The following is a 22,589-nucleotide window of genomic DNA, read 5'->3' on the forward strand; positions in this document are numbered from 1 at the left end:
CAAGTTAGTCTCAAACTCCCGGCCTTATGCATTCCTCCCACCTCAGCTGCTGACAATACTGAGATTAAAGCCGTGCCCAGGTTGCATGTGCTAATTTGAGAAGACTAATTGGGAGCCTAGGTGTCTACTCATTTCCCTTTCCTACCTTGCTATTCCTGATTAGTAGCTATATATAAATGAGATGTTTTTGGTTGTCAGTGGAACATCACATGAGGTCAAAAGATTTCACATCGGCCTCAAATCAGTTACTTGTAGGGATGTGAGATGAATAGCCTTTCAGTCCACTGTGGAAAGTTTCTTCCAAAGTTATGGCACCTAGACTGGGGAAGGCAAAGGCTATTATAACAAGATTTTGTTGGTCCCTGTCCCACAAAAGAATAAATAAATAGGTGTGTTTGAGGGTGGGGAACAGGGAGCAGAATAACATTCCATAAAGAGCTGGGCTTGGACAGGTGCATTGGCTCAACGTCTGTAATCCCAGCACTTTGGAAGGCAGAAGTGGAAGGATCTCTTGAGGCCTGGAGTTTCAAACCAGTCTAGGCAACATAGCAAGACCCTATCTTTTAAAAAAATTTTAAAGTTAACTGGGCATGGTGGTGTGTGCCTGTAGTCCTAGCTACTCAGGAGGCTGAGGTGGGAGGATTACTTGAGCCCAGGAGTTCAAGGCTGCAGTGAGCTAGGATTATGCCACTGCACTCTACCCTGGGCAACAGACCTAGACCCTGTCTCTTAAATAACCAAAAGAGCTGGGCTTAACTGTGAACCATGTGTTTAGAACTCTGGAGAGTTGCAGTTCTACCTTTTCTTTTTTTCTTATTCACTCATTCATCTTCCCCCAACCCCTCCTTCACTCTTTCCAAATACTTTATTGTGCATACTGCACCAGGCCTGCATTAGGTACTGGGGATTTAGCGATGCACTATGAATTGAACTTGTATAACTCATAAGCACAGCAATGTTGAGAGTGAAAGAAAAGGCTTGCCTTTTCTAAGGCAAGCTAATTCATTTGCTGAAGATAGATCATATCCTGAAAAGCAAAAAGGATTCTGCTCCCCACCAATCACTTTTTAGTGGCTCCTTGCCTAAAGTTGGCCTTCATTCTGGAGTGTCCTATTGTCTAACAAAATAAGCTATTTCCAAGAAATGAGAGACCAGTTCACTAGGCCTAGGGCTATTCAAACTGCTTTTCTACTACCTTACTGTTGTATAACACAATAAGGTCAACAATTCTGGCATTTGATCTGCTATGAAGGCTATACTTCTAGAGTTAAGAGAAAGGCAGAGGTTCTCATTTCATCCTTAACTCCAGAAGCTCATAGGAACTAAAAAATGAGCTCTTCTCAAATTTTTCTATCTGATAAGACATTCTTGGTTATCTTATTACACCTTTTAAAGTAAAAAGTGGCACAAGGGAGAGTTATGTCTCTGACATTGGTCTTACATACGAGTACATCTTAAAAGCCACTAAATATGGTGAGGGAAAACTTACTATTTAATTCCTTGATGCAAGCTGTGCTAACTAAGTGTGCTCTTCATCTTCTCTCTCCTAATGATGGGCCAAATCCAACTCAAACTGAAAGCAATTAAGGTTTTGGGACTTGGCTATGTTCAAGCCTTCTCAATTGTATTTCTAGGCTACTTTGCAGAACCACACAACTCACTAATTGGGATTTGTAAGGCTGGTTCTGGTTTTTCTTGGTCTGAATCGTGGCATCCAGTCACCATCTGCCCCTTAACCCTGGCTGACCTTGCCAAAGTTCCCTCAGTCTCTCACACACACAGGCCTCCTGTACCTTAAGTAATGTGAACTTCTAACTAAGCCAACACAGTTGGCTTAGCAACCAGATGAGTGTTCAACTGCTAACATACAGTAAACTCATTTTTTCCCAGAAATTTAAAAAGATGCTGTATTTTTCTAGAAGCACCATCTAGTGGCCAAAGCTCATAGCATTATTTGATAACAGGTATAGGGGACATTCTCAACATAATTTAAAGAGTAAAAGAATTTTGCAGGCTTTAAAAGTAACATTTACATGTTAGACAAAACTTTATGATGTGAAATAGAAACGGTAAAGGTTTGAGAGGAGTTAGAAGTTGAACCCTGTTAAACTGGGGCTGCATTCTGCCAGTTTGATTGTGAGAACCTGTGACATAGTATCTTCACTTTCCAGTTGAAAATGTGCAAACTACTTTAGATAAAGATAAGCTCCTCATCATGTTGGCTGTGCGTCAGTAGCTTAACCACATTTTCTTCTCAAGCGAAAGGCCACCATGCTGCTTTGGGCACTAATGCTCAAGCATAACTTGCTTCAGAAAACCTAGGAGTAAATTTAAAAGCTTGAAAATTCAGGTTTGTAGAGAGTACAGAGGACACACAGAAGTGACTGGCTCTGACAACACAGGAGACAATAAATAGGACTTCTTGGGGGCACAAACACCAGTGTCTTAATTCTCTCAAGAACGTAAGTTCAGATTCTCATCAGATTGGCTGAGTGAAGAGCTACATTCTACCTTCCTTCACAGCCAAAGGCAGCATCAGGAACATTTATGACAAACTGGTTATATTTGACCTTTTACTGACATTTGGGAGCACTCTGCATTCCCAGCTTTCCCTTCCCCCTCCAAACTAATACATCATATATCTGTAGAGAAAACTTCTAGTTCTGTATATAACAACTAACTTCATATTGATCTCGTAGAGAATGTAGTAGAATATTTAGCTTCTAGTCTGATCTTCAAGGGCTATAATGTGTTCTTTAGGGTTTTTTTTGTTTTTTGAATGGAGGATTAGAGAATAACTAGAGAATAACTACTATCCCCATCAAGTATATTCCCTTGCCATTCCAGAGGCCTCACGGAGCGACTGGTTTTTTAACCACCAGGAGGCACCAATTATGATGCAGAATGCTCAAGTTTCCAGGTCTTGAGTTTGTGATGTGATGCCAAAGTTTAACTCAAGTAACTTGGGACAGGCTGAGAATAGTTTCAGGCAAAAAGGGAACTAATTGAACAGCAGGAACACGCTTTTTTTTTTTTGTCTCGCTCTGTTGCCCAGGCTGGAGTGCAGTGGCGCAATGGCTCACTGCAACCTCCGCCTCCTGGGTTCAAGCGATTCTCCTGCCTCAACCTCCCAAGGAGCTAGAATTACACGCTCGCCTAATTTTTGTATTTTTTATTAGAGACGGAGTTTCAGCATGTTGGTCAGGCTGGTCTCGAACTCCTGACCTCGTGATCCGCCTGCCTCAGCCTCCCAAAGTGCTGGGATTACATGCGTGAGCCACCATGCCCAACTGGAACATTCTTAATGAAAAGTTCTACACTGTTCAAGAATACTAGGCTCTTTCTGTCACAAGCCACAGTTCTCTAAGGGCCCACAGTAAGTTGTGATGAAGTGGGCTCAGGCCTCTGAAACGGTGGCCAAGGTTTAACAGTGCTTTCGAGGGCCAAGTCTCCAAAGTACTATCACTGAACTGAATGATGTGGTTAAACAAGTTCTGAGGTGTGAGGGCTAGCAGCCCACCATCCCACTTGATTCCGTGTCCCATGAAAAGAACGCTGTATTCCAAACTAACTTACCAGCAATTTTTAAATGTTGAAAACCTTAAGACCAAAAAGTGAAAATTCTATTGTCCTCTAATGTTCTGCTCATTTGCAGCTACTGGACTACAAATGAAATATTGACTCTAAACTCAGTTTTATCCCTAGCTTTCTACGTAACACGTTTAACATGTCCTCATCTGTTAAATAGAAGGAAGTTCTACAGATCTGTATCATTTTACAGATACTATGAACATATGCAGTTGTAAACTTCTTAGAGCTCCTACAATTCAGATGAATTGAACAGATGAAGATCAGGATCAGAAATTTTTAAAATGTGTATCTGTGAAGTCAATCCTTTGCTATCTTCCCTCCCACTCCCTGTACTGACATATGAGTAAATGCTTCCCATTTAATTGGAGTTTAAGGTCATAAAACAGGTAGTCAACCCTACCACAAGAATTTTTTACAAGTCAGATGATGACCTGAAAATACTCTTGTTCTGCTAAATCTGAACATTAAAAATGGCTAAAAGTGACATTTTAAAGATATGGGTCTGAGCCTACTCTCACAAGCAGTCACATTAAGATGAAAATTTACTATTTGGAGGATTCACAGTGCACCAGTGAAAAAGTATCATAAAAGAAAAATTCTTATGTTTAAAACCTATATCCCTCGATCACATTCAAATCCTCTTTTCTTCATGTTTCATTTTCAGTAAGTATATTCTTGGTCTTTCTATTGTTTTCTTTAGTTGAAATAGCAGTGCCTAGCCAATCAGGAACCTGTACCTCTTCACAACCAGAAAAAAGTCACAGAAACAAAAGTTAAGGACAACTTTTTATTGCTACCAGAGGCTTTTATCATCAGTACACGGTTCTTGACTGCAATACCTTTTTCAGACTGCAAAGGGAGCTCAGGATCCAGAAGTCATTAAGAGAACTATAAGTAGGCTGGGGAGGCAGGGGGAGGAGTAAGTTCTATTAGAAAATCCTAATAGCTTAACAAAACTAGGGTACTAAATTCAGTTATAACATGTTACAGACTCAAATCACAGAGCTGCCCCAACATCTAGACAGTCTCTCCTACTGATTATAAATGAGTGAAAACTATCAGTTAGAAAAATCTAATTTCAGTTGTTACATACATGTTTCTTTGGTGAGCACCTGGATATATTAATTTTATCACAAATTTTTATACAAATGTCAAAAATGCTTTCAACAAATCTAAGTGTCCTAATTACATACCACTTTTAAGCATCACTTTAAGGTAAACAAAATGAAAACCATAATTTTAAATTAAAATTTGAAATGAGACACAAAATCAACCTGGTAATATGAGAACTTTTTCTGTTGCTGTCTCTGATTAATATGGGACAATTCCAAAGTACCCTTTCATACTAATTGGAACTTGCATCATGGTTGTCACACTGAAATAATTTGTTCGACTGCTAAAACATAATTTTGGGGTTTCCTATTCAGTGAGAATCAATACAGATCAGCATGCATTAAGTTCAGTAACTTAAATGGAGAAGCAAGCAAAAGCAACAGGAAAATTAAATCAGGATGCTGAGGGGGAACAGGTTTGCTGGCTATGAATTTTAACTGAATTTTTGATGGGGCAAGCTACATTACATTATGGCAGAAAAAAAGTGCAACTGGCATACTACAAAGAGATTTTTTAAGTTTAAAAAAAGTTTGGATCTTTTGGATTTTTTTTTTTGGTCCTTATGTGTTTAAATAACACTGAATTATAATTAGCCACACAAATAATGAGAGTAGTTTTTTTTTGTTTTTTTTTTCTGGCTCACTCCAAATCAGCCTGTTAAGGTATATATCCTTCTACAGCCTTTCCTGATTTTGCATGTTCTCATTCCCAGAGTAGTCTACCTTAGTTTACACTCAAAGGTAACACTTGTTGAAACTACATGACAGAAACAGGCTGCAAAGGTGGACAAGGGGAAGCATGTCCCTCTTGTCTTGATAAATCAGTGCCACACACAGAACCCACATTTTCTGAGACATTATCTTCATTATAGAGCCGTTTGATTCCATCATAGAAGTCATCCACTTCCATTTCTTCTACTTTGCGTTTAGCAGAGGTCTGCTTGCACCCACTGGCAGCTGGGAGATGATGGTAAAAGGCTGCTGTACCCCTGACTGGCACTTCTGGCTTGCTGTTGTCCTTGGAGAAGTCTGGGCCTGGGACAGAGGAGGGATGCAATCTGAACACTCCTTTGTCACAGGTCACCAGGGTGTGCTTGAGGGGACGGTAGACATAAACGGAATTTAGAGGCAGGGAAGACTGCAGAGTAGAAAGGTGATGTGCCACAAGCTCCCGACAGTGGATCAACTGGGAGCTATCCATCTGGGCCAGGAAAAAAAACAAAAAACAAAAAAAACACAGTTGATCATTCGTTAACATAGGCTGCTCTGTTATCTCTGGTGGCCATTTTTCCTCCCTGTGCTTTCCATCCCCGCTGAGTCTTTTCTCTCCCCACAACTTCTACCTCCAACTCATCTATTTATCCAGCCTACCCATCCATCATCATCATCTTAGAAATCAGGTCCAAATCTGTATTTCTAATATAATTATCTTTGGAACTTGAGTTCTGTATTTGCAATGTATGCTGAACATTTACATGAGAGCAGAAACTACTTTTTTGTATCCAACGTCTGTTTTTTTGTTTTTTTTTTCAGTCTATTCCCCCTGTCTAGAAGGCCCTTCATCCTACTCTCCTGGCCTCTTCTAATTTTTTCAGTGGAGTCTAAAGTACTCATAAACACATTCATTAAGAATGTAAGAAGCCAAAGGGCAAAAAAAAAAAAATTTTTAAAATCAGGGATGAGGAGGGAAGCTAAGAATTTTAAAATAGTAAATGAAAAATTTAGAAATATATATTTTGTAGAAAATAGTAGACTTAACACTAAGATGATATGTTTTTCGTAAAGTTTTTAATTTGGGAGTTTTGCTAATTCCTTCTTACGCCTGAGGACAATTCACAGGTATCAGTCCTTTCTGGAGTTACCCCTGACTCCCTCAACCCCCAAAACACCCTAAATACCATGGTCATCTGTTTGTGTATCAACCTTTCAACATACTTATGGCCAGGCGTGGTGTCTCATGCCTATAATCCTAGCACTTTGGGAGGCCAAGGCGGGTGGATCGCTTGAGGCCAGGAGTTCAAGACCAGCCTGGCCAACATGGTGAAACCCCTTCTCCACTAAAAATACAAAAAATTAGCTGGACGTGGTGGTAGATGAGTAAACCCAGCTACTCAGGAGGCTGAGGCATGAGAATGGCTTGAGCACAGGAAGTACAGGTTGCAGTGAGGTGAGATCAAGCCATTGCATTCTAGCCAGGCAAAGAGACAGAGTGAGACTGTTTTAAAAAAAAGACACAAAAACCTTTTAACATATTTATCACATTTCATTATAATAATCTATTTAACCATTTAGCCTTTCCATTATAGACTACAAGACCGAACGTGTGGCATTGTATTACATTCATCTTTTTATCCCTAACTTTTTGGCACAATGACTGTACATGGAAGGCCTTCAAATTATTACCTGTAGTAAAGTGTCTCTCTTCCTCACTTTCAATTACAGCATTGTCAAAATAACCTTAGTTAGCATCATATATTCCTTCCCTACTCTCTTCAGCGGCACCCCAATGCCTACCAGAAATAAGCTAAACTCCTTAGTTTTATTAATAAGGATCTCCATAATCTGACCCCAACCCTCTTTTCTAGCCTTATTTCCTAGCATACCCTCAACTTGCGGTCTACACTCTTGCTAAACAGTCCTGCTCTATATGATGCACTAATCTTCCCCTTTCTTATTTTACCCTTAATCATCTTATTTCTACCTGTTGAAATTGTATTGCCCATTCCTTCCAGGACTGGCTAAACACCATCACCTTCAGGAAGCCTATCTTGACCATTTAACTATCAGGGATAACTTTTTTTCCAATTTTGGGTATTTTGGACATTTCTGGACCAAGTCTTATTCATCTTCATATAACCTGCAGCACACACCATGACTGTTTGCAATACCACAGAGAAAATAAGGGAAAATAACGCACTCTACAAGAACACATTTGGTCACAAAATTATTTTTATCTCTAAATACATTCATTATTTGTTACTGAAAAATACCAGAGGAAAGAACAGTAAAAGGCTGATGTTAGTCATTGTATAATACAAATGCAAAATAACTGAAACTGTCAGAAATATACAAGAAAATGGCAGATTTTAGCATCTACCATATTGTTCACTGATTTCTTTTTTTCCTCTAGTTTGAAAGGCATTAGATAACACACTATGGGTAAGACACTATTAACTAGTATTAGAATTTGTTCTCCCTCCCTTAAAAGAAAAAAGTTATATAACACTTAAGATAGTCCCTGAATTATCAAGCTTACGGGTCTTATTATATATCCCAGGGATGTAGAACAAGCTGAAACACGCTAAAAATATTGGAACAAAGCACAGAGAAAGGATGGAGCTTCTGCCAGTATTTTAGGAAGCCTACAAAAAAGAAATGAAAGAAACTGGGAGTGAAAAAGGGGCTACAGTGTAGAAATTATTTCTAAAAAATAAGTACAGTCATCCCACAGTATCCATGGGAGATTACTTCTAGGATCCCCCAAAAGATAACAAAACCCAACATACTCAACAAACCCAACAACCCAGAATGCCTACACATCACTTCATCTGTGTGGATTCAATGTAGTACTCAGCGTGCAACAAATGCAAGGTTTTTTTGCAACTCTGTCAAATTTCTTCCCAAGTATTTTCAATTCACGGTTGGTTGAATCCAGATGCCAAACCCATAGATATGGAAAGCCAGCTGTACCTCGTTTAATGAAATGTTCTTTAGCAAATGAATGATATTTATTGGCTTAGAAAGGTAAAGGTACCACAAATATTCTAATACCTTGGTCACTGGGCATAATAAATGCCATGGCAGAATTAATACTATGGTAGAATCCTAAAAAGAGACATGTATTTAAGTAAGAAGAAGACTGTCACTATCATCTTTCTGTGTGGAAAAAACTAAGTAGAGAGTTATATTTTAGAGGTGGAAGACTGACAAGAAATGATAGAGCTAGAAAAGACCTTAGAAATTATTCAAAACAAAACCATCCATATGAACTCCACTTCCACCCAAGTCCCAAGTAAGCCTTTTCTCCAAAATAACATCAAAATAAATTCCTTCTGATCTAGTACAGTCCGAATTTGTTCTATAAGATGACAAAATAATTTGTTCCTTCTTGATACCCAGTGGAAGAAACAAAACAAGCACATATACTGAAACTACCAAAACTCTCGACACCAGACCTGAAGTCCTGTAACGGAGTTGGTAAAAAGGACTTAAATGAACTCAAATTATAAGGTGTCAAGAGAATATTTATTATTTTTTATAACAATAAATGACATAAATGGTGGCCCACATGGATCCAGGTTTGGTGAACAGCATGAAGCATTGAGGAACCTGCTGGAATAGTCTGACTACAGCCACCTTCAAAAAGAACCAGCAGATGTGTGGGGAGAGGTCTGTTTCTTCTTCTTCTTTTTTTTTTAAATTTGCTTCTTTTTACTTTTAGATTCAGGGGGTACCCATGTGCAGGTTTATTACCTAGGTATATATTGCATGATGCTGAGGTTTGGTGTATAAGTGATCCTGTCAACCAGGTAGTGAGCACAGTATCCAATAGTTTTTCAACCTTTGCTCCCCTCCCTCCCTCCCTCCCCGCTCTAGTAGTCCCCAGTTTCTACTGTTGTCATCTGTATGTCCACGTGTACCCAATGTTTACCTCCCACTTGTAAGTGAGAACGTGTGGTATTTGGTTTTCTGTTCCTGTGTTAATTCACTTAGGATAATGGCCTCCAGCTGCAGCCATGTTGCTGCAAAGGACATGATTTTGTTGTTTTATGGCTGCACTTACTCTAGTTTTAAACTAGAGCATGAACTTTGACTACTGCCCAGCTAGGAACTACAAAGACCAGCACACTAATCTAGGTAGAGTTAACAGTCTGAGTTTATCAGAGTGGGCCACATCAGAAAGAGGAAAACATGAGCACAACCACACAACAGAGCAAGGGTAGAAGAAGGGTAAGGAGAGAAAGAGGTTTAGCCATCTCACAATGGTGACCAACAGGTGGCACAAGAGCTTAAGGGGTGTAGTTGTGGGAGGTTAAGAGGAACAAAAGGAAGTTTGCCTTTCAAACCTGGGAACACTCACCATACTTTCTCTCAAAGTGGGGGCTCAGGCAGAACTAGTGGGAGTGGCCTCCTCACAGTACGATATGTCTGTGATGGACTCTTCTCAAACCAAGACACTGGGAAACATGTCACAAATGATTTTGGCATGATCTCATCAATCTGATGCAAGAATTTCCTATACTAAAACCAGAAAACTAGGAAGAATATCTGATATTGTGGCCTTGTCACAGGTCTAAACACAAAGATATTAGACCTGGTGTTCCTACCTGAACACAGGAAATGTAGCAAAAAAACAGAAATGAGTCCTAAAGAACTAGGAGCCATCCATGTTTGGACCACATGGGTTGGTGTTAGAGCAGAACTGCTAGAACAAGTCCCAAAAGTCTCTACCAAGATTTATGACCTTCCTTTTATTCACTAACTTCCCCATTGCAACTTGAATACTACATGGGGTAAATCTCTTAAAAAAAGAAATCACTGTATTTCCAGTTTTCAAACTACGTCCAAACACTACCTACATAATATAATCTAAACCTACACTACCTAGGTAGATCTCTAGCTATGGAAGGGAAAAGGCTATGTTGAGTGGGGCTCTGCCCTTAAACACAACAATTATAGCTCCACTTTTCTATTCTATATTCTGGGATTGTGTGTGTACAAGATTTTCTTGGGGGAAAGGGGAACTGGGAAAGGGTTCCACTTCTCAAATTGTGAAAACCACTGAACTAGAATTTTTAAGGTTTGTGTGGTATGAAAAAAAGCACTGGTTCTTTTAAATGACCACTAAGTAGCTCTACGCAGCTCTAAGAAAGTCTCCAGTTCCCTACACTGGAGCTATAAAATAAAGGAGTTGAATGAAACAATTTCTCCAAAGATTCTGTCAAATCCCACATTTGTAATACTCCTTCAGCTAAGGAGAAAAAAAAAGTTTCAGTGAATATTTTCTTCCTCTAGCACCAGAAAACTTACAAAAGAGAATCAGGAGATTTTTCAGTGTTTTTCACTAGGAAAACATGATCTCAAAGCTACAGAATACACATGCTATCTACATTATTATTTATGCTTCAAAATCTGTCCTCTGACACTAACACTTTAGAGCAATCTTTTTCTGTACTATCTTGAGAATAAGCACAGAGACCAAGTCAGAAGGCATTTAGAGAGATGTCATTTGTTACAATAAAAATAATGTAATGTAGGAGGTTTTCTATTAAGCCTATTCCTCTACTTCACAGTCTAATGTGAGTGATTAATATTCAACTTTTCTTTCCAACAGTCCGGGGTGAGCAAAGTAAATTTTCTGTGTCATATTATTCATTTAAATGATGGTTTCTCATAATTTCTAAAAATTCTCACAAGCAACTACTTCGTAGGATTTTCATTACAGCATTTAATTATTTCAATCTAAGACGATTAAGATATCCCTTGAAAACAAAAAACAGCCCGTGTTACACTACACAGGTAGATCTCTAGCTAACATACTGCTCTGATCATCAACCTTTTTTATGAAAAGACTGAGCCCCTCTCTGCTCACAAACTAGAGCCTAAAATTCTTGAAAGCACTGACATACTTGTTTTAAAAAAAATTATTTTTTGTCTGCTTCATTTTCTTCAGACATACTTCTTAAAATGTTTGCTATAAGATCAATTATAACTTTCTTAGAAAAACACCAAATTCAACTATTATGTTTTTCTTTTATAATATTCTAAATTTTTAGCTCAATAACTGCAGTTCTTTGCTACAATTAGTTTACTGCAAAATGTTAAGCTTAGAATTTCACAATCTTCTAAGTAAAATCCAGTAAAACAAATCAGAATAACTACTGTTAAATAAGAATAAATAGCAATGTAAAGGGAAAGTAGGTTTGTGAGTCTTTTATGGATTCAGCTGGCAGGAAAATGGTTTGCAGCAGATCTAAACTTGGTAAGTTCTATTTGGTGACATGAATAGAACCAGTAAGGCTTCTCTCAAAGTAGCTGCTAACATACAGCACTCTCACGAACTTTCCATTTGGATGAGAATTTTCTCTACTAAACCTTTACATTTTACTTAGGTAGTGGATAATTTATCAACCTATACATTTTATAACAAACTGTAGATTATTACAAACTAATCTTAGGTAATAACAGAACTGCCAGGGCAAAACCTCTTTCAGAAAAGTGGCTTCTACCTGCCAGTCTGGTATAAATACTTCACTTACTAGCCAACAATAAATTATTTGCTTGTCTAAAAAGCAACTTATTCTAATTTTTGTTCCTGACATCTGCTATAAAATGAGTGAAGAAAAGAAGTACTACATTAAAACCTGCAGATGTAGCTAGGATAAAGGACAATATGGTACTGACAATCTTATGAACATTTTAGAATTGTTAAAGATAAGTAATCTAAGAGAAATGGTGCAAAGGAATCTTAAAAATACTATATAAGTTTTTTTTTTTTTTGAGACAGAGTCACACTCAGTCGCCCAGGCTGGAGTGCAGTGGCGCCATCTCGGCTCACTGCAGGCTCTGCCCCCTGGGTTCACGCCATTCTCCTGCCTCAGCCTCCTGAGTAGCTGGGACTACAGGCACCAACCACTATGCCTGGAGAATTTTTTTGTATTTTTAGTAGAGACGGGGTTTCACCGTGTTGGTCAGGATGGTCTCAATCTCCTGACCTCGTGATCCACCCGTCTCGGCCTACCAAAGTGCTGGGATTATAGGCATGAGCCACCGCACCCAGCCACTATATCAGTTTTATAAGAAAACAAGAGAACATCTAGCCTGTAAATTTAAAATATATACTTTACTCTTGTCTAAAGAATGGTTTGCCATTACAACATTAGAAATGTCTTTCAGTTTGGTAACTCTATGTATTCTAATAATAGAAAAACTTAAAAAGAACACTATTTAATTAGACTGACACCTACCTGTGCTTTCTGAAGCAGTTCAATTGTAAGAGAAAGCCAATCAGGAATAAGTTTCTCCATTTCCAGACTAACCATGGCCAGAGCAAGCATGGATCCTCTGAATTGCAGAAGTTGGTTGCAGGCCATACAGTGAAGTAGTTGCTTCGTAAGGACTGCCAAATGTTGAGATGGGCTCAATTTGGGCAAACTGAAAAGTAACTGAGGCCTAGTTGACACCGCAATAGCATGGAACTGAAAATCACAAGAACATCATTTTAACTTGATTTAAATATATAGGAAATTACATATAGAAATTGATGCAACCTATTTTCTTTTTTTTTGAGAGACAGAGTCTCACTCTGTCGCCAAGCTGGAGTGCAGTAGCATGATCTCGACTCACCGCAACCTCCACCTCCTGGGTTCAAGCAATTCTCCTGCCTCAGCCTCCCGAGTAGCTGGGATTACAGGTGCCCACTACCATGCCCGGCTAATTTTTCTATTTTTAGTAGAGACAGGGTTTTGCCATGTTGGCCAGGCTGGTCTCAAATTTCTGACCTCAAGTGATCCGCCTGCCTCAGCCTCCCAAAGTGCTGGGATTACAGGCATGAGCCACTGCACCCAGCCTAACCTATTCAATTTCTAAGTTTGTGATTTAAGCTTCAGTGATATGACATATATACTAATTTATAATTTTTCCTTGGATATCAATAGTTTTCTTTTTCCTAAAAACCAGTACAAAATAAATGAGTAGGCAATCTATTTTTTAATTTACTGAAGGCTACACACTCAAATAAGAAACTAAAAGACTTCAGGTATATTTACAATATGAAGAAAATCCAATGGTGTGGCTGTGTGAAGATCCCAATTCAGCTTATCCAGAATAATTCTCTCCATTCTCAAAATTTCAGATGAGGAACATCCACAGAAACTGTCTCTTGCCAATACCTTTAATACTGGAATTCTCTATTCAAAGCAAAGGGGAACAGGGACAGGGAGAAAAGGACAGAAAGAAACTCATTTATGATTTTTGTTTTGGCAAACAAGAAGCAAGTTAATGGAGAGAAATTTTCACAGAAGAAACATCTTGAAAGGATTTATTACCTCATCTTCCTCAATAGTCTTGGCAGCTAGGAAAAAACAGCTGATTGCAATACAACTCAAGTATTTCGGATGAGCCTAAAATTTTGAAGAGGGAAAAAGCAACTTTAGTGATTTTTCAAAAACGGTTGAACTTTTTATAACTGTTTTAAAAACAGATATGCAGATGAGACAGGTATATACAAAATGCTATGGAATTCAATTAATGTGACTGTCACTGCTTTTTAGATCAGAGCTAACTAACTTTTTTAAGAATAGGAAAGAAGTTTATTGAAAAGCTTTAGAGCAGTAATGAAAGCAAGGAAAGTACACTTGCAAGATCAAGTGTCTCCAGGGCTAACTTTTAACATTACAATCCTAGCCATATGATATTCTACAAAAATAATATAAATTCCATTGCTCAAAGTTCAACCAAAGCCAGTTAGCCAAAGTTCATTTCCATCCAGCAGAAAAAAAGTCTGATTTAGAACTTTTTAATAATATTCCCCAAATTAAAAAATATATTTTGTGTGTATGTAAACATTTTTTAAAGCTGCTTGCAATCTGGGATATCTGAAAAATGCCTACTTTTATCTCAGCAACAAGTCCACATCACTCTTCCCTCCCTCTCCACTACATCTAACCCACTTTTCACAGATAATTCCACAGAAAGATGAGTTTAAGGTTAGTGTCCTTTCTGGGATAGTATATTTTTCAAAAACTATTAGTGAACACATTGTTGTAGTTTCTATCATGAGATTCTTGCTGTGTTTATTAAACATTTGAAACAAAGTTGGGGAAATTTCTGGAACAATTAGGGAATTTTGCTAAGTATCTCATTTTTTTCATATTTCTTATTTATTGGGTCCTGTCATGTTTAGTAAGTCTCTTAAGAGTAGAAGTTTGAAACTGAGCGGCTATTCAGTCTTAAACTCCTTAATTCTTTGGCTTCTATTTTGTATACCTAATAAAGCATTTAATTGACAGTTCCCCCAGTTTACATACTCTTATGCATACTACTGCCTACAGTTAAAATACTTTGCTACTCTTTCATGCCTTGCCATTAAATAATTGCTCATTTTCTGCTTTAAATATGTTGAGGGCCTACTTACTAACTTGACACAGCCAATGATATAACAATGGGGACAATATAAAACCTAATTATTTGTATGCTGCCTTTCAACAAAAATATACCAAGGTTGTTTTATGACATTTTGTTATATCCCAAAGTATGCCCATAGAAAGCACTTCACATTTTTCAGAAAGCCACATAGCATGGATATTCAATAAGTAGTGACAGAGAAAAACATGCAATAGGCTTATACTTTAGTCTGATTCCTGGCCGGGTGCGGTGGCTCAAGCCTGTAATCCCAGCACTTTGGGAGGCCGAGACGGGTGGATCATGAGGTCAGGAGATCGAGACCATCCTGGCTAACACAGTGAAACCCCGTCTCTACTAAAAAATACAAAAAACTAGCCGGGCGAGGTGGCAGGCGCCTGTAGTCCCAGCTACTCCGGAGGCTGAGGCAGGAGAATGGCATAAACCCGGGAGGTGGAGCTTGCAGTGAGCTGAGATCCGGCCACTGCACTCCAGCCTGGGCGACAGAGCCAGACTCTGTCTCCCAAAAAAAAAAAAAACTTTAGTCTGATTCCTTGTCCACCTCTGTACATCAATATGTTAGAAAATGACAAAATATTCAGCTGATGCTATATGGTTTGTGCTAAAATCAAGAGATAGAAAATTTCATAGGCTAAAAAGTTATGAATACTTGTAACAAAAAGAAAATTACAGAATACAATTAGAAACACTTCCAAAAACACTTCTGCTTTTTAGTAGAAAGCTGGGAACGGTAGCTCATGCCTGTAATACCAGCACTTTAGGAGACCAAGGCAGGCTGATCACTTAACATCTGGAGTTCAAGACCAGCCTGGCCAACATGGCAAAACCCTGTCTCTACTAAAAATACAAAAATTAGACTGGCATGGTGGCACGTGTCTGTAGTCCCAACTACGTGGGAGGCTGAGGCACAAAAATCACTTGAACCCAGGAAGCAGAGACACTCCAGCCTGGGCAACAAAGTGAAACTGTCTCAAAAAATAAAACTAAAATAAACAATAGCAGAACACATCACCACGTCTTCTTATGGGTACATACATCATTCTCCAGCAAAGTTCTCCACTTCTTTCTACCTTAAAGAATGTTTACTAATAGCTTCTGGTTTAGCATATGTACACTCAAATGAGGTTATATGTAAGTCTATCTTAAAACACTTACCTTTACGGTAGCTAAAAACCTGTCCAAAAGACTGCTAGCCAGAGCAAATGTTTCTGGGTAAAGGTTGAATTGGTACTTGAGTTTGGCCAGCCATTGAATTACTTCATCTCTCTGGGATGGAGAAACATTCTATAAGGGAACAATTTTAAAAACAGAAGACAAAGTTTGAGCTATCATCAAGAGTATGTTTAGAATTCTCTCTCATAAAAAGTGAGGTAATACTACCTCACTTTTATGTTTAAAAATGTAAGGTTATTCACAATCTATCAGACTTGAGATAGATGAAAATAGAACTTTATTAGTTATCACATTTAATATCAATATCCAATATTCTCCTACTCTTTATTAAAATTTTCACTGTCGTCTCACCAAATATCCATAGTTTAATTACATTTAGATGTTCAGAGAAGATAACATTTTAAAGTTTAAGTAACACTATTATCAACTGATAGTAATTTTGGAGTTAAGTACCCCCAACTCTTAAGATTAAGAAAATACAGTGAATTTCTCCCGCAGCAAACAGCCATTAACTTATCTTAGGAAATATAAATGAACTATGATAATGGAAACGATAGCCCATTTAAAAAACTAACATCAATAGTAGTAAGTGAAAGATACCAGGGACAACAGATGAATTATACATTTAGAGATGATGAAAAAATTGAACAGGAAATTAACCTGAATTACTATTTCGAAAGATTTCCACAAACACAAAATATTATTGTTTTATTGCTGTTGTAAGCCTATTGAGTATAGAGTTAATTTTTAGCAGGGATACACTTTAATGGTGATTAGAAAACTTTTACTCTTGAGTTTTGGAGTCACCATTAAAAAAATAAAACCAGTTGTTTATGTTGGAAACATTCAGTATTCTCCTTATAGCTCTTTCAAACTGTAGTTTCAAACAGTTTGAAAGAGCTATAAGGAGAATACTCAAATAATATATAGGAAGATTAAAACAACAACGTTTTATGTTTGTGGAAATCTTTCAAAACAGTCATTTACTTCAGGTTGATTTCCTGTTCAGTATTTTTTCATTATCTCTAAATGTATATAATTCATCTGTTGCCCTTGGTAACTTTCACTTATTAGTATTGATTTCAGGTTTTAAATGGGCTATCATTCTGTTATCATAGTTCATTTATATTTCCTAAGTTAACCATAGTAAGCCTACAATGGTATGGAACACTAGAAGTTATTCCTCATATCCAGCTGTAATTTTGTATCTAGGCTACTTTAAGATCTACTTCTGGACTAAGGGTTCATAAAAATCCCTTAAAACCAAGTAAAGCCAGTCACAGGACTTCTGGATGAAGAGTTAAGCATTCAAGAGAAATTAAATTCCTATCAAGATGAGCTTTTATCCAAAATGCCACAACAAATAAGGAAAAGTAATGTTAAGTAAGCTAGCCAAACAAATCAACAACAAGGGAATAAATTCCCAGGAGACGTAGGTGATGTTATAAACTGATGAAACTGGGTAGGCTTTAGGGAGATGAAAGGAACAATGATTTCCAGTAGCTATGAAAACAAGAACACCATTAACTCCAACCTTCAGGTAGAGATACAATGTGGGAGAAAAAAAAAATCCCTGAATGATAGATTACATTAAATAATGTCATTATTTGGTGTTTGGCATTAAACAATAACAGAAACATACAATTGTAAGAAGAATCACAAAAGGTAACATACAAAAAAAGAGAATACAGTTATATGGAGATTATCATATAGTTACAACTAAATGACATAACTTATGTAAAGCACATATAGAATGCAAATGGCACTCAAACATTAGTTCTCCTTTCCTACCTCTAAACTACCTGATTATCTAACAATGTCAGAAAAACAAATTTACAAAATATTATATATGAATAGTTATTTTAAACACTGTAACAATTAGTCATGAAAGAAATCACGACAATAACTTTGAACTTTAATATTCCATATATATACTTTTTGAGACAGGGTCTTGCTTTGTCACCCAGGCTGGAGTACAGTGGCACAACCATGGCACACTGCACCCTCAACCTCCCAGGCCCAAGTAGCACCCCCAAGTAGCTAGGACCAGAGGTACGTGCCACTATATCCGGTTATTTTTTTTTTTTTTTTTTTTTGAGACGCAGTCTCGCTCTGTCACCCAGGCTAAAGTGCAGTGGCTCGATCTCAGCTCACTGTAGCCCCTGCCTCCTGGGTTCAAGCAATTCTCCCTGCCTCAGCTTCCCAAGTAGCTGGGATTACAGGCTTGTGCCATCACGCCTGGCTATTTTTGTATTTTTAGTAGAGATGGGGTTTCACCATGTTGGCCAGGCTGGTCTCGAACCCCTGATCCCAAGTGATTCGCCTGCCTCAGCCTCCAAAAGTGCTGGGATTACAGACATGAGCCACTGTGCCTGGCCTAATTTTACTTTTTGCAGAGACAAGGTCTCACTATGTTACCCAGGCTGGTCTTGAACTCCCAGGCTCAAGCAATCCTCCCGCCTTGGCCTCCCAAAGTGTTGGGATTAGGGCCAAGGAAAGAATTCCCGCATGGCCAATGTTATCATCACTAGCCAAAACTAGCCGTAACTTTTTTAAAACCCAAAAGATAACAGTTTAAGAAGACTCAATTTAACTGAAGTAATATTAAGTCTAAGGTAACTTTTTCAAATCAATTCAAACATGTACTAAACAGTAATATTATCATGACAGCATTACAAACAGTAAGTTCTGTGCCTAAGTAATTCATTTCACTCCTATTCCTCTAAAATAAAGACTGAGAGAGAAAAAGAGAAAGCCCAAAATAGTACTTCCTGATTTCATCAGGTGAACTGTTTCTCATATGGACTGCTCAAATAGGATTAGAAGGATTCAGTAGTTAAACAAATAATCCTAAAGAGAATTTATAATGGATTGATCAAACATGGTAAAATATAGACTGCTATTAATATATATTCTGTATATATATTATATTCCACATGCTGCTAGTCTCTTCCTTATAATATACAACCTCCCCCGCTTTAAACTCTAAAAGGTTCACCATTACCTAAAAGATTAAGTACAATTCCCCAGTATGGCATACAAATCTATGACCTACCTCTCCAACCTCAAACATCTTCCATCACTTTCTGTCTTAAATTTCATGCTCTAAGACTAGTAACTTCTATTTATGATCTTTCCTTGCCCCTGCTATGCTATTTTACATCACTGCTCCTTTGTTCGTATTGCTCCTTCTGACTGGAACGCACTCCCTTCTCTATCTCACCTGCTTTATTATGTATCTCTTGAGAGCTATTTTGATGTTACTCCCCACCAGGTACTTTTCCTGATAATTCAAGTTGGGCTAAGTACCTTCCTATACTCCAACAGCATCTCATTACACCTGTGACGTTCAACTTTTTTAAAAAATTAAATTTCTTGGCATGGCTCACAATTGTAATGCCAGTACTGTAGGGGACCAAGGCAGGAAAATTGCTTGAGCCCACGAGTTTGAAACCAGCCTGGGTAACACAGTGAGCCTTCTTCTCCACAAATAAAAAAATTAGGCGTGGTGGTGCGTGCCTGTCATCTCAGCTACTTGGGAGGCTGAGGTGGGAGGATCACTTGGGCCTGGGAAAGAGAGGCTGCAGTGAACTGTGATGGAGCCACTGCACCCCAGTCTGGGCAACAGAGCGAGCCCCTGTCTCAGAAAAAAAAATCATCATCATCAAATTTTTGCTTTTGGCTTTGATGAAATAGGAAGCAACAAACCTAAACTCCAGTTGAGAATGACCAGAAAAGTTGTTAACAACCTGTTTTTAAGATTCCTTAGAGTTCTAAAATTCTACTGAAAATCATCTGTATATAAACAATTTGTGGCAGGGTTTTATCTCTGTAAATCAAAAGCACTTTGGCAAAATAAATTGAGAACACCTGAAAGTGTGTGCACTTTGACCAGTTTCAATGTTTTCCTCAAATTCATGTAACAAAATTATCATGAACTTGAAAGTACAATTACATAATATAAAAGAAGTTCTCCGCAAGTGCCAAGAACACAGTAAGGTACCTGAATGAATCATAAAGAAATGATAAACACCATTCACTGAAATGCTTACTTTGAGTCTATTATATGCAAGTAAACAAAAATGACAAAACCATACCCCTCAAGGAAACTCACAGTCAGATCACCAGAAAATTATAATACTTTGTGCTATCATAAGGGAAGCAGAATGTGGCAGAAACACATAGAAGATGAGTGACAGGTATATAATATTCTTGCCTGACCACGCTGTCCTAAATTAGGGGATAGGTGATGCAAATTAAACAAGAATTATGTGAGAGACTGACTTCAAAATATAGTTGAGGCAGGGGAAGTTAGAAGGAAACTGGAGGAAAAAGGCATAAGAGAAAGCTTAAAAATACCTTATTTTTCCATTTTTACCAACACTTCAAAACAAAATTAGAAAAGTCAGAGCAACAGTGGAAAGGGAGGTTAAAAAAAAAAAAAAATGCCAGTCCCTTAGAAGAAAATAAAAGACTTAGAACTAAAATAGAGAAGTGGCCGAACGCGGTGGCTCACACATGTAATCCCAGCACTTTGGGAGGCCGAGGCGGGCGGATCATGAGGTCAGGAGATCAAGATCATCCTGGCTAAGATGGTGAAACCCCATCTCTACCAAAAAATACAAAAAATTAGCCGGGCGTTGTGGTGGGCGCCTGTAGTCCCAGCTACTCAGGAGGCTGAGGCAGGTGAACAGCGTGAACCCGGGAGGCGGAGCTTGCAATGAGCCGAGATGGCACCAGTGCACTCCAGCCTGGGTGACAGAGCAAGACTCTATCTCAAAAAAAAAAAAACATTGAATAGAGAAGTGTCCCTGGGGGTTACCCTGGCAAGCAACTCAAGCCCCTATATAGCCTTTTACCCCTATTCTTATCTCCTATCCCCACCAGACCAAGGCTACCCAAATTTTACAAGTATTAAATACGGCTTCTACTTGGCATTACTAAAGGCAAATCCTGAAGAAGTGGGTCTCTCTCAGAAGTTCTGATACTATTCTGTTCTCTGGTATTACCACACCAGTATTTGTTAAATCACCTACAGAAATAGGCCAGATTTGGGCATGGTTGCTCACGCCTGTAATCCCAGCACTTTGGGTTACTGAGACAGGTAGATTACATGAGGTGAGGAGTTCGAGACCAGTCTGGCCAACACGGTGAAACCCTGTCCCTACTAAAAATACAAAACTTAGCCAGGTGTGGTGGCGGGTGCCTGTAATCCCAGCTACTTGGGAAGCTGAGGCAAGAGAATCACTTGAGCCCAGGAGGCTGAGGTTACAGTGAGCTGAGATCATGCCATTGCACTCCAACCTGGGCAACAAGATAAAAACTCCTTCTCCACCAAAAAAAAAAAAAGAAAGAAAGAAAGAAATAGGTTGGATTATTTGGTAATATAGCAATATACTACAATCTAGGTAGAACATCATCTTCAAAGACCAGGCTGTAAAAACATATTATTGTTGGTTACATGTTGACTCAAGGAGATAGCAGGAGGAGGAAAGGAATGGTCCTACAAGCAGCTATAAAAAAGCTTTGAGGCTCACTAGAATGTTACAACATAAGGGAAGGAATTTATTTTCTCCTGTTGTATCCCCAGTGCCTAGAATAGTGCCTAGAGTATGGCAGATACTCACCAGACATTTGCTAAATAACTTGAATTCCCAACTAATCTAAAAATCACACATGCACACAAAAATATAAAACAACAACAACAAAAAGTATCACAGGAAGAGGACTGACTACCTTAGGAAAAGGATCGAATTATAATTTCTTTTTGAGATGGAGTCTCACCTGTCACCCAGGCTCGAGTGCAGTGGTGCGATCTCGGCTCACTGCAACCTCTGCCTCCTGGGTTCAAGCAATTCTCATGCCTCAGCCTTCCAAGTAGCTGGGTCACAGGAATGAGTCACCACACCCAGCTAATTTTTGTATTTTTAGTAGAGACGGGGTTTCACCATGTTGACCATGGTTGGTCTCAAATGCCTGACCTCAGGTGATCTGCCCACCTCAGCCTCCCAAAGTGCTGGGATTACAGGCGAAAGCCACTGCGTCCAGCCCAAATTATCATTCTATAACTTATTGAAGTCTTGAGTAAACTGGGACTACTGCCTACTTTTTCAAAGGATTAAATGAGATATTAAATCAGATAGTGTATGCATAAACACTCCACATTCAGGTTAACTAATCAATTTGCAAAATGACAAGTAACAGTAAATGAAGAATGTATTTCTTAAGCTTGTGGGAAAGAATGATACATAAGTTGGAAAAATTAGAACTGAATTAAAAAGGCATATATGCTTTCAAAACCAATGAGCAAAGGATAGCCTAAAACAACACAGGAGGAACTTACATATTTGCCATTCGTTCACTAATGCATATTAAAAGAACATTTGACCACTATTCTATTTTCCAAGCACCATGTTAGATATTAAGAGTAAAAGATATATAAGACATCTTATACGATGAACTTTTGGAATGGATAAACTTCACAGTTATTTGTGAAAAATAATTATATACGATAGAAGTATAAAAATTTCTACAAGAAAAACTATACAGCCAACAGTAGTTAAGAGGCCA

At 38.3% G+C, this 22,589-nt stretch overlaps 1 protein-coding gene across 2 annotated transcripts in view; it reads right to left on the bottom strand.

Annotated features, from left to right (window-relative positions):
• Positions 1-4,364: 4,364 nt before the first annotated feature.
• The window catches only part of CCNI (cyclin I), a 28,876-nt gene continuing 10,651 nt past the window's right edge, over positions 4,365-22,589 (bottom strand). For both annotated transcript variants that reach the window (XM_011927232.1, XM_011927231.1), the window contains 5 exons: positions 16,002-16,130; positions 13,751-13,825; positions 13,472-13,612; positions 12,671-12,901; positions 4,365-5,904 (listed from right to left, as the gene is read on the bottom strand). In XM_011927232.1, coding sequence (XP_011782622.1) covers positions 5,461-5,904; positions 12,671-12,901; positions 13,472-13,612; positions 13,751-13,825; positions 16,002-16,130 — 1,020 coding nt within the window. In that variant the 3' untranslated portion in view covers positions 4,365-5,460. The remainder of the gene's footprint in view (positions 5,905-12,670; positions 12,902-13,471; positions 13,613-13,750; positions 13,826-16,001; positions 16,131-22,589) is intronic.

Source organism: Colobus angolensis, unplaced genomic scaffold (assembly GCF_000951035.1).
Source record: "Colobus angolensis palliatus isolate OR3802 unplaced genomic scaffold, Cang.pa_1.0 Scaffold70, whole genome shotgun sequence".
Taxonomy (NCBI): domain Eukaryota; kingdom Metazoa; phylum Chordata; class Mammalia; order Primates; family Cercopithecidae; genus Colobus; species Colobus angolensis.